Source organism: Aspergillus heteromorphus (genome assembly GCF_003184545.1).
Source record: "Aspergillus heteromorphus CBS 117.55 chromosome Unknown BO70scaffold_25, whole genome shotgun sequence".
Classification (NCBI taxonomy): Eukaryota; Fungi; Ascomycota; class Eurotiomycetes; order Eurotiales; family Aspergillaceae; genus Aspergillus; species Aspergillus heteromorphus.
This window is the reverse complement of record NW_020290430.1, coordinates 533,732-545,695: the sequence shown is the minus strand read 5'-3', so window position 1 is coordinate 545,695 and position 11,964 is coordinate 533,732. Positions and strand designations below refer to the sequence as shown.

The following is an 11,964-nucleotide window of genomic DNA, read 5'->3' as shown; positions in this document are numbered from 1 at the left end:
CACTACCCTTCCTCCTTTTTATTGATGATTTCGGAGCCCACCGCAACATGTTCAGGGCATTGAAGGGGATCTATCTCACACCTGCCGGCTTGTCCTATGCCGGGCGAAGACGCGTCTGGCAAACTCGTCTTACCGTAACGCTGGGTCCTCATGGGGCCTCCTTCTCAGGATGTTCTTGCCAATATTCCATACTGACCTTGAGACCGTGGCAAAAGGCTTTTACAGCACAATCCATGGGAAACAAGTGCTGTTTACTGCTCCGTCATGGCTCTTACTGGAGATATGCCACAGCAAGCTAAAAATAGTGGTATGCTCAGCTATAGTGCTGATATCGGATGTCGGACATAGCTACTGTCCACGCAGCAAACAGTATCAGTGGTCATATGATACTGTTTCCCATGGCCGATATCATTTCCAGCATCAGTATTACCGAACTGAGGGTGATCACAAGGCCACTGTTCCAGAACAGCAAAGATATTTTAATGCTGTAGGGATACAGTCCGTGCCTTCGCCAATCGAACGGATCATGCCAACTCTTGACATTGTTTTAGGCGTCCGTATGATGTACCGCACTCTGATTGGAAGGGGATCGGCTATCGTCTGCTGGAGTATATCCAGAAAATTCTTGTGCCTTCAGGGGTTTCCAACTTCGCTACAGCCTTGCAAAAAGTTGTTCGGCCGGCTCAATGGCCTCACTTTCCTCCTCTGAAACACCTAAAAACCTGGACATTGTCAGACCTTGGTCGAGGGATCATTCTCTTACCTATTATTCTTCGAGTATGTGCCCGCCCGACTGGTTTCACCCGAGATTCCTGCTGCGGATTAAAAATATTATACCACATCTCTTTCCAAATACCGAAAATGTGTCCTCGCCACAGATGTGGCTGGTCCGTGCTTGTGCAGAGATCGCATTGACAACCACCCTTATCTCAACCAGCCGCGCGTTGCCTCCTGCACTGGTAAATGCAAGGATTACTCACAGCCGCCGAATCTTTCAGCATTTGGTGGTTACAGCTTCAGCCATGACTGATTCAGAGCTACAGGCATTCAGCATCCATGGTCTGTATCTGTGGTATTCGCTGGCCAGTTACCTAGCTAACATGAAGCAGGAAAACTGCCACATGATTATAATAAGAAGCATAATAAAGATAAATGGTTTAAGTATCTTGGGGTGCCAGTTGTTCATGCTGGCTTTCATTTTCATACATTTGCTGCTGAGTATGGCCCGCTCATGAACTGTAATGTTCTAGCCGGTGAGTTGAAGCATAGGTAAGTACCTATTCTAAATTATAGCCAGCTGCTGATAGTATCACACTATATAAGAATATTCAAGAGATGGATAGATCGCGCCTCGCCGCCTCAGCTGATGACTTATCTCTTCCGGCTAGATCGGCTCCACCACTCTTTACGCCTGGGTCTTGCGGGTTCCTGGCGGGATGATCATCCAATTCTACTAGAGATTGTCCAGGATCTGTATATGTCCTGCCCACGTCTGATCCAGAAACATATTCTTGCAGATGAATTTATTACTGACCTGCAAGTTACAATGACACATCCGATTGAATGGCCTCATTCTTCGCTTTCTGAGCAGGATATACTGGACATGTTACCTTCAGCGTACCGGCAAGAATATTCAATCTCACTTCCTCGCCAGTATGATAAAACACAATTATCTTACTATTGTCAGATCAAATTCTGTTCCCGGTATGATTTCTTTATTTTTAAGGAGACAGCTGTGAAAGGCTTTCGCAGCTGATTTCTATATATCTTCTATTCCAAGATACTAACTGTGTTCTGTTCTCCAGTCATTCACAGACAATTACCACTGGAAATTTTATTAAATACCAGTCTTCAATAGCATATGTGAGTTGTGGTATAAAGCATTATACACAATCAGAATGCTTCTTCTTTCTTTTATTACAGCCTTGGGTACGGAACGGAAATACAGATAAGGCAACAACTCTTCCTTTCTATTGTTCTTCTAAGAGATGGGTATTGTCAGGATTACAAAGTAAAGTTGAGCCGGCATTTATGATCGATATAGATAATGTTTACAGACAGGTATCAGTTGATATTAATACTAGACAAGATCTAGTATACTGTTCATGGAATATTGATTTTATGTAAATAACAAATTATTATATTCTGGTCTTTTACTACTTTCGTATGATTATATATTACTTCTGAGAATATTTTGTATAAGAATCTTACTATTATTTAAGGAGTGTAACCAGATAATCTCTAGAAATTATGATTAATATTTGTTATATATCTATAAAATACCAGATAATGTCTAGAAATTATGATTAATATTTGTTATATATCTATAAAATACCAGATAATGTCTAGAAATTATGATTAATATTTGTTATATATCTATAAAATACAGTTTCTGTTCATAAGTAATAGATATCTTCCGTATCTAATCTATTTTATTACAGAACTATTCTTGTTAAATTATAATTACATAATAGTTTCTGAATCGTATTCAACTTTAACAACGTTTGTATGTAATTACCCGGTTTGGGTGAGGTTGTATCGTTAGTAATTATTATTATATGTAAATAATAATAAATAACTGTTTTGCAACTGTAAGCAACTGTAACACAACCTAGCTACAACCTAACTGTTACTGTAGGTAACAGTTTGACAACTATTATGAAATGGTCAGTGAGTGTGGCAAACTATTAAATATATATAAATAATAGTAAGCTACCATCTTTGACTTTTACTGAACTATGCTGTGACCCTCTCTACGCACGCCTCCGGGCCCCTATGCACCATCTCTTCCCCCCCCCCTCCAACAACCCCCCTCGGCCGTGGCGAAAAAGTCATGCCCGACTACCCCCGCCCCGACTTTCAACGTCCCGACCTCAACTGGACCTCCCTCGATGGCGCGTGGGATTTCCTCTTCGACGATGCCGACCACGGGCTGACGCAGGGCTGGCACCACCAGGGCCTCCCGGCCCAGACCGACACCCACCCGCGCGGCCGCATCCAGGTCCCCTATGCCTTCCAGACCCCGGCCTTGGGCATTGGTCTCCACGAGGCCCACGAGGTCCTGTGGTACGAGCGCCCGCTGACGGACATCCGCACCGCCGCCGAGCAGGCCCGCGGCCACCGGCTGGTCCTCCGCTTCGGGGCCGTGGACTACGAGTGCACCGTCTGGGTCGATGGCCAGCGCGTCGGGGGCCATCGCGGCGGCCACGTCCCCTTTGACCTCGACGTCTCTGATGCCTTTCGGTCCGAGGGACCCCCCGCCACGCGCCGGCTGACCCTCCGCGTGCGGGATTCCCCGTATGACCTCAGCCAGCCGCGGGGGAAGCAGTACTGGGGCCCCGTGCCCGACTCCATCTTCTACACCCCGACCAGTGGCATTTGGCAGTCCGTCTGGCTGGAGAGCCTCCCCCGCATGCGGCTCGGAGGAAGCAGCGAGGGCACCGTGTTGCGATCGGATGACATTGCCGGTGGCCACCTGCACGCCCGGGTCGCGGTGCTGGGGCGCCCGGCGGGCACCAAGCCCCAGGTGGAAGTGGAGGCCCGTCTCGGCGGCGTGCTGGTGAGTCGCGGCCGACAGCATCTGGTCTCCGACCGCGATTGGGCCAGTGTCGATGTGGACATGCGCGTCTCGGATCCCACGCCCCTGCAGGTCCGCGATGCGGCCTGGAAGGGTGGAGTCGCCCTCTGGGCCCCGGAACACCCCGTGCTGTATGACCTGACGCTGCGCCTGTGCGACGAGTCCGGGGGTCTCGTGGACACCGTCGAGAGTACCACGGGGATGCGCAGGATCTCCTGGACCCGTGGTGATGGCACCTTCCGCCTCAATGGCAAGCCGTGCTTTCAGACCCTGGTGTTGGATCAGGGATACTGGCCCGAGACCGGTCTCACGCCGCCGTCCCAGGCGGCCCTGCGCGCCGATATCGAGATGGCCCAGCGCATGGGCCTCAACGGCTGTCGGAAGCACCAGAAGGTGGAGGATCCGGTGTTCCACTACTGGGCCGACCGGCTGGGATTCCTGGTCTGGGGCGAGATCGCGAACGGCTACGCGTTTGGCGACGACTACATCGACCGCTTCAACAGCGAGTGGACGGAGGCGGTGCGGCGCGACCTCAACCACCCCTGCATCGTGGCCTGGACCCCGTTCAACGAGAGCTGGGGGTATCCGTCGCTGAAGGACAACGTCGACCAGCGCAACCACATCCGCGCCGTCTACTACCTGACCAAGACCCTCGATCCCACGCGTCCCATCAACGACAACTGCGGCTGGGAGCACGTCTGCACGGACCTGACCACCTACCATGACTATTCGGACTCGATCGAGCTGGCCTCCTCCTGTGCGGACCTGGAGCGCGGCATCCTGGGTAAGAAATCCGATCGCGACATGTTCGTCGGCCCGGTGGCGCAGGACGCGGGCAGCCGCCATGCCCCCGGCGCCCCGGTGATCTGTTCGGAATTTGGCGGGGTGAACATCGTCCCCGCCAAGGGCACCGCCGCGGGCGATCGGGACTGGGGCTACACGACCGCCAGTGACCCCGAGGACCTGCTGGCCCGGCTGGACAGGTTGGTCATGGGCATCGTTCAGGGCGGACACACCTGTGGGCTGGTGTATACCCAGCTGTAGGGACTTCTGGACCCGCCCCATGTGCCACCGTTACATTGCTAACCACGAAACCAGATGTGACATCGAACAAGAGGTGAACGGCTTGTATTCGTATGATCGAAAGGAAAAGGTCCCGGCGGATCGGGTCAAGGCCCTTATGGATGCGGCTCACCGATTCTATCATGAAAGGGTGGCCCCGAAGGAGGGTGCCGTGTGAATCAGAGGGATGGCTCGTGCCGGCTATGTATGCTAAGTGCTATGCATGCAAATTATGCAACGTGGCATAAACCCTCAAACACACGGTCCCATACATCCAAGGCTATTTCCTATGTACTATAGCGTAGGCAATGGCTGTCGTGGAGAGTGACATGAGGACTCCGATTGAGAATTGTTTTGACTTGCGTGTTTACATAACCATGATGTGGAGTCATGTCCTTGGAACCCAGGGTTTACTCGGTACCATACTGAATCAGATGGGAATGTATAGATTTCGTTACGAGCATTATTCAAAACACATTTTCCAGGGCTGGGTGAACTGGGTCGCAATGGGATATCAATAGCTGAAAGGGGAAAAAGAAGCAACAGCAGCGAATGTCCTAAACCAACCAGTCCACCCTGTCCTCGATCTCCTCCCGGTCGACATCGGTGCGGGACTCCGCCGCGTACCGCTCCAAAACAGAGCCCGCCCCCAGCCCTTCGACACCATCCTCGCTGCTCAGACTGGCCCTCTCAGCCCCGGCATAGTGATAGTATTTGCGCATCTCCCGCTCCATGGCCGCCGGGTCCACGGCCGACCTCCGGATATACGGCCCCGCGAGTTCGAAGGTATCATCCTCCGCCCGCGGGTCTGACATGAGACGGGGCCGGCCAAACCGCGCGGACGATGGCGTGGTGGGATGCTTACTGGGAGTGGAGGTATACTCCGATCGCTGGGAGGTGCCCCACAGGCGAGGCAGATACGTGCTCGCAATGGCTTTGAAGCAGGGGGCACAGGCGGCCACTACGGCGACATTCACCTCCATCGCGGAGCTGCAAAAGCCGATGGAGTAGCTGGCGTCGTGCACGGGGTGCGAGGGATAGAAGGCCTGGATGAGGAGCGCCAGGCGCCACACTCCGGCGCCCGTGGTACTGCTCAGAGTTTAGTATCTAGACCCGGCGTAGGGGCGAAAGGGGCATGCTGCGGCGGCTCACTCACATGCCGCCGAAAGAGAGGACGACGCAGATGGCAATCTTCCGCTTGACCGGCATTTGCAGGGACCGCATGATGAGGACTGGGATAGACATGACCATGAGATCCGTGACCAGGTTCGTCACCGCGGAAGCCACGTAGAAGGCCCCTTGATTGATGCAGGTGCCGCTCGGGATGGACATGTCGTACACGTATGCGACGGGGTGACACTGGAAGACATCGGCTCCGATGACGGCGAGAAACAGGGCGATGGTCACGGCGATGGTGAACCAGATGAGCCGATTCACCACGACCGACTGGGATTCAAGGCGACGCAGGAACAGGAGCACGGAGAGCTTGATCATGGTCAGGCAGGGGTTGTAGACCAGCTGGTTTGCGTAGTTCCACTAGGTTTGTCCGGGTGAGGCAGGGATCGAGACACAGATTCGACAGGGTCAGGGCCATACAATTAGTCCTTGTTTCTCGTCGTAATCCGCGGGGATGTCCCAGGTGTGGATGCCGATGTAGTTGACTTTGATGTCTAGGCGAGTGAGCGCGGGGGGTCTGGTCCAGGGCGACAAGCAACGGAGACATACAATACCAGGAGGTCACCGATTGGGCTACTGCCAGGGTCTCCCGACGTCAGTCCGACCCTTGATCGATCAGGGAAAGGGCGCATACATATCCGATGACGATGCAGATGTCGTCTGCGGGGGCGGGTGTCAGTTGGGGCTTTTCTTGTGACCATAGAGCACATACCACTCCCCAGCTTCGAGCCCGTGAGACTCCGGCTCCAGGCCCGCATCAGGATGGCCACCCCGGCCAGCACGGGGAAGACAACCACCAGGGCCAGGGCGGTGTTCTGACGACTGTCATGGACCATGGTATGGTGCGCAAATCGACCGAGGTCCAGCAGGAGGAGCTGTCATATATACGGCGTAGTAAATCATGTATCTGCTGAGCAGGGTAATAATGCACCCCCCACTCGCCCCCCTCTCCTGCGACGCGTCCCCAGGGCTCTAATTTAAGCGACCCGCCTCAGGCGATGGCCGGAGGGAAGCTTCCAGGCGAGGGACGGAGACTCCGTGCTGCACCGGCGGAGGACCGAGTGGGAATAATTATCTAAGATAACCTCTGTGCTGCAAGGTGGGCAGCAAGTGTTTTGAGGGTGCGCCCCGTCTGATCCCTGCGGGGTCGGCACGAAATCATTAGTTGACCCCTTCATGTGTCTGAACTCTGACTCTGGCTAGGCACGGGCCGGGGGGTGTCCCTTTAGCACCCCCCCCCCCCCTCTTCACAGGCTCCGACTGCCTTTCTCTCGGGCTCTCTTCTGATCTTCTGCTCTGCACGCCGTTCCTGTTGCTCTGATCGGCTCGGCCATCTCACATGCGATCCTGCACCGGATCACGAATCATCTCACTGCGTGGGACGGTGGGAGGAAAGGCAATGAACGGGCCAGTCGAGGGCCTGCCTCCGGAGCGCCAGCCTTCGCGGGCTGGCTAGTGGCACGCTACCTGCAACCGTGCTGACGAGAGGCCCAATGGGGGGGAGACAGCCTGGTGGAGCGGTGGGTCGCCCCGACGGCCTCATCTCCGACAAACCGGCCGGCCAGAGCGGACCCCCGGTCGTTGTAGCTTGCCATTCCCCGATCCCTGGGCCTGCATCTGCTGCTCGGGCTGTGGCTGGACGGGGAGGGTAAATAGAACGCCTTCCGTCATCTGGGCAGGACCTATAACTATAGGGAGTAGGACGACTGGACTGATCTGGACTCTCGACCCCGTTGAGAGTGGATGGAGAATATATCTAGAGACCCGAGCGGCCAGCCCTGCCCGCAAGTGGATCGTCTGCGATGTGGACCCTTCAAACCCACTCCCGGAGGACACAATTCAATCTCAACCCGTCCCTTTGCCCTGTTTAAATCTCTGGCCTCCCGCACCCATCCCTCTGTCCCGCTACCCTCGAGTGTCGATCGCCGTCCACGGTGCTTTTCCGTTCGTGACTGACTATGACTCTCTCAACCCCGTTGGCCGTTGCCCTGCTGGCCTTGTGGACGGCCTCACCGGCCACCGCGACGGCTGTGTCTGCGGCTGCATCCGCGTCTGCGTCGGTCACCATCCCCGTGGCTGCGACTGCCGTGGCTGCGACCAACCCCATCGCCAACGCTCCGTTCTTCCCCAGCGAGACGCTGCAGCTGACGGACGGGGTCCTCGCCCGGGTGCAGGCCGCCCTGGGATCCGAGGCGGCGGCTCTGTTTGATTTTGGGAGCAGCACGAACGCCTCCAGCCTGTCGCTCCCCCGTCCAGGGACCTGCAAGCTGCTGCCCGACGACGCCGCGTGGCCAGCTCCATCGACCTGGTCCGTGTTCGATCAGCTGCTTGGCGGTGCCCTGATCAAGACCGTCCCGCTGGCCGCGTCCTGCTCGCCCTCGTGGCCGCAGTACAACCAGACGGCCTGCGACGCGGTGTCAGATGAGTGGACCGTTTCCTATCTCCAGTGAGCCCTGCCTGCCGCTCCCTCGGGCCTCAGCTGCCGCCGCACGGAACTGACCTGCCATGCCATGGCGATAGTGCCGCCGATCCCGCCTCCGTGATGTGGCCGCTGTTTGAGGGCCGCAGCTGCCTGCCCCCGACCTGGCGTCCGGGTCGTCGTGCACCCTGGGCGGCTACAGCAGCTACGCGGTCAACGTGAGCACCGTCGCGCAGGTGCAGCTGGCCGTCAACTTCGCGCGCAACGCGGGACTGCGCCTGGTGGCCAAGAACACCGGCCACGACTTCAACGGCAAGTCCACCGGCGCGGGGGCGCTGGGGGTGTGGACCCACCACCTCAAGGAGCTCGCCTACTATGAGCACTACCGCCTCGGCAACTACAGCGGCCCGGCGGTCAAGATGGGCGCCGGCATCCAAGCGTTCGAGATCTACGAGAAGGCCAACGCGTTGGGCGTGACTGCGGTGGGGGGCGAGGGCAAGACCGTCGGGGTGGCCGGGGGGTACGTCCTCGGGGGCGGCCACTCGCCCCTGTCGAGCCGCTACGGGCTGGCGGCCGACCAGGTGCTGGCGCTCGAGGTCGTCCTGGCGGACGGTCGCTTCGTGACGGTCACGGAGCAGTCGGACCCCGACCTCTTCTGGGCGCTGCGTGGCGGCGGAGGGGGTAAGTTGGCCCGACCCTAGGGTTTATGTTTTATGTTTTATGTTGTAGGGTGTAGGGTTTAGGGTTTCTGCGTTTCTGGAGGAGAGATCTTGACTGACCCGCCGCTGTGCGCAGGGACCTACGGCATTGTGACCTCCCTCATCTCGCGCGTCTACCCCAAGTTGCCGGTGACCGTCTCGACCTTCTCGTTCACCACCGGGGCCAACGTGTCCGTCGACACCTTCTGGGCCGGGGTGCGCGCGTACATGCAGCGCTTCCCCGTCAACGCGGACGCCGGCACGTACGCCTACTTCTGGGTCATGTCGACGGGCCCCGACGCCTTCGAGTTCCTGATGAACCCCTTCTTCGCCGTCAACCACACCGTCGCCGAGTTCGACGCCCTGATGCGCCCGTGGTTCGCCGAGCTGGACCAGCTGGGCATCGGCTACCAGCCCAACACCACGTACTACGACAACTTCTACGCCGCCTGGGACGCCGGCTTCCCGCTGGAGACGGTCGGCACGGTGACCATGATGACCGGCTCGCGCCTCTTCCCGCGCGCCAACTTCGAGGATGCCGCCCGCTTCAACCAGACCTTCGCCGCGCTGCGGGCCACCGTCTCGGCCGGATACCCCCTGCTGGCCTTCAACCTGAAGGCCGACCTGCCGACCGGGTATGCGGACAACGCGGCCAACCCGGCCTTCCGCCAGACCCTCATGCACGCCATCACCTCGACCAGCTGGACGAGCAACGCCTCCCGCCCCGCCATCCGCCAGCAGATGGACCACTTCACGGACGTCGTGCTGGGCGAGTGGCGGCGCACCTGCCCCGAGGCGGGCGCCTACATGTCCGAGGCCGACGTGCTGGAGCCCCACTTCCAGCAGGCCTTCTACGGATCCAACTACCCCCGGCTGTACGCCCTGAAGCAGCGGTACGACCCCACGGGGCTGTTCTTTGCCCCGACGGGCGTGAGCAGTGAGAACTGGCACGTCCAGAGCCTGGACGGCTTGCCCGATCAGAATGGGCGCCTCTGTCGCGTGTAGTCATCGACATCCGCTTATGTATGTATATTCTTTGTATCACAATTGAACAGTATGCGTGTCCCACCATGGATGATGGTACTTATTTTTCACACGTATCTTACCTGGGTGATATCTCTCTCCGTAGAGGCATGTCCCAGGAGACCTCGGGCCGTACGTGGAACAGTCATTTCGTCGGGGACGGAAAGCTCATCGCCCAGGGCTCGTAATCCTCCGCCATGAAGACCTCCTGCAAGGCCCGCCGACGGACCCCGACATTTCCCCCGTCGAAGATGGGCAGTGCCAGCGCCGTGGACAGGAACCGCCCGAACGGCCTCTCCGCATTGTATGCCGATCTAGGGCCCCGTTAGCGACCATCGTAGGGCAATCGAGAGGGAGGCAACCTACACGCCGACGGCATTGATCGCCCCGAGGCACGACTGCACCGAGGCATCGGAGGAGTAGATCTTGGCCAGCAAGGCGGGCTCCCGGCGTTGGTCGTGGTCGCCCTCCCGGGAGAGCAAGCAGTGGGCCGCCTTCCACGTCAGGTACCGCGAGGTCTCCGTCCGCATCTTGATGTCGATGAGCAGGTCTGCCACGGACTGGCGGTGCCCGATGGGAACGGTGCCCCCGCGGGGGTCGCGCGAAAAGGCCAGGGCCGCGTCGAACACGGCGCGTTGGATGCCCACCCCCATCGCCCCGACCAGCATGGCTGGACCGCGGTCAGTGGATCCGGCCCTCTGGGGTTGGGAAACGTACCGGAGATGTCGAAGGATTGGGTCACGACTTCTGCGCCCGTGCCAGGCGCACACAGCACATTCTGCGTCGGGACCCGCAGGTTGGTGTACTGGACCGGGTGAGCGGGACCGAGCGATAAATTGATTGAACGGACAGGAATACCACCGACCTTGAGGTGGGGACCAGACACGGCGATGTGGCCGGCGGTCTCGATGTGTTTCAGCACTTCAAAGCATCCAGGGTCGTTCCGCCGGATGTCCTCCCGGGTGACCAGCAGCACCATGATGAGGTCGCGGGGATGGGAGGCGCGGGCCACGGCATCCTCCTCCACACAGCGACACACCACGCAACTCAGATCGGCACCCTGGAAGTCCCACCCGGCCGAGTTGGTGGCCCACATCTAGATACCACGGTCAGATCCGTGGCGAGGGGGAGGGAGGGGAGTTGTCCGCACTTTCTCGCCGTTGAGCACCCACTCATCGCCATCCTGATGGGCGGTCGTCTGCAGCCCGGGGGCTCCCGGCTCGAGCCAGTTGGCCTAACAGGCCGGGATATCAGCGGTTGACGGTGGGACGGGGGGGGGGGGTCAATGGAAGGCAGCAGACAGGGATAGAGACCTACCACGCCATTCGGCTCGGAAAAGACCAGCGAGGCCAGCGGCGACCCCCGACCGGTGAGGAAGGGGGCGAGAAAGTCACGGACGGTGGGCTGATATGCCAGGGCCAGGGGGGTCAGCCCCAGCCCCGTCCCGAAGATCGTCAGGGACGCGGAGGCCTCGACGGCGTAGAACTCCTCCACCAGGAGGGACGACTCGACCAGGCTGAAGCTGGTGCCCCCGACGGCCGCGGGCACCTGCGCCCGGATCAGGCCCGCCTGCACCGCCGCCTCGTAGATGGGCTGCAGCGACTGGAAGCGGGCCTCCGGGGTGGGCAGTCGGGCGTACTGCGCGGCGGCATCGGCCAGGTAGGCGGCGGCAAAGCTGCGTGCCGCGGCCTGGGTCTTCTGTTCGGCGGAGGAGAGGGTGAGATCGACCATGTTGGAAGGGGGAATGGGATGATCGGTGAGGAATGTTGGGACCGCAGACGATGAGGGACGAGGCTGGCTATTTAACGCGGATGGGCCTCGAGCCCCTCCTTGCAGGAGCCACCAGGATCCTTTTTCCGGGGTCGTACAGGGTCGCTCGCATGCGGTTTTCTTACATTCACCGCAGCGAAGATTCACCATCGGGGGTCCACTCGGACAGGTGGCCTTTTTGTTGTCCCCAATCAAGCGGACTCGACCCTACGCAAAGACGCGGGGGCGCAAACGAACCC

At 58.4% G+C, this 11,964-nt stretch overlaps 5 protein-coding genes across 5 annotated transcripts; 3 read left to right on the top strand and 2 right to left on the bottom strand.

Moving 5' to 3' along the window:
- Window positions 1-1,129: 1,129 nt before the first annotated feature.
- Window positions 1,130-2,149, top strand: BO70DRAFT_364807 (uncharacterized protein). Its single transcript, XM_025543907.1, has 2 exons — window positions 1,130-1,704; window positions 1,806-2,149. Exons 1-2 carry the CDS (start codon window positions 1,367-1,369, stop codon window positions 2,125-2,127), a joined length of 660 nt encoding a protein of 219 aa, XP_025396723.1. The 5' UTR covers window positions 1,130-1,366; the 3' UTR covers window positions 2,128-2,149.
- Window positions 2,150-2,804: 655 nt separating this feature from the next.
- On the top strand, window positions 2,805-5,100 carry BO70DRAFT_364805 (glycoside hydrolase family 2 protein). Its single transcript, XM_025543906.1, has 2 exons — window positions 2,805-4,617; window positions 4,676-5,100. The coding sequence occupies exons 1-2, from the start codon at window positions 2,834-2,836 to the stop codon at window positions 4,815-4,817; spliced, it is 1,926 nt and encodes a 641-aa protein (XP_025396722.1). The 5' UTR covers window positions 2,805-2,833; the 3' UTR covers window positions 4,818-5,100.
- On the bottom strand, window positions 4,795-6,651 carry BO70DRAFT_413827 (uncharacterized protein; the record flags this gene model as incomplete). The annotated part of the gene is made up of 4 exons (XM_025547337.1): window positions 4,795-5,728; window positions 5,796-6,175; window positions 6,236-6,309; window positions 6,528-6,651. The coding sequence occupies 4 exons, from the start codon at window positions 6,649-6,651 to the stop codon at window positions 5,197-5,199; spliced, it is 1,110 nt and encodes a 369-aa protein (XP_025396721.1). The 3' UTR covers window positions 4,795-5,196.
- A 1,122-nt stretch (window positions 6,652-7,773) lies between these two features.
- On the top strand, window positions 7,774-10,358 carry BO70DRAFT_431643 (FAD-binding domain-containing protein; the record flags this gene model as incomplete). Its single annotated transcript, XM_025548256.1, has 3 exons — window positions 7,774-8,247; window positions 8,384-8,915; window positions 9,030-10,358. 3 exons carry the CDS (start codon window positions 7,774-7,776, stop codon window positions 9,935-9,937), a joined length of 1,914 nt encoding a protein of 637 aa, XP_025396720.1. The 3' UTR covers window positions 9,938-10,358.
- BO70DRAFT_355098 (acyl-CoA dehydrogenase family protein) lies at window positions 10,101-11,686 on the bottom strand (the record flags this gene model as incomplete). Its single annotated transcript, XM_025541894.1, has 5 exons — window positions 10,101-10,269; window positions 10,322-10,625; window positions 10,673-11,051; window positions 11,106-11,189; window positions 11,273-11,686. 5 exons carry the CDS (start codon window positions 11,684-11,686, stop codon window positions 10,101-10,103), a joined length of 1,350 nt encoding a protein of 449 aa, XP_025396719.1.
- Window positions 11,687-11,964: the final 278 nt, after the last annotated feature.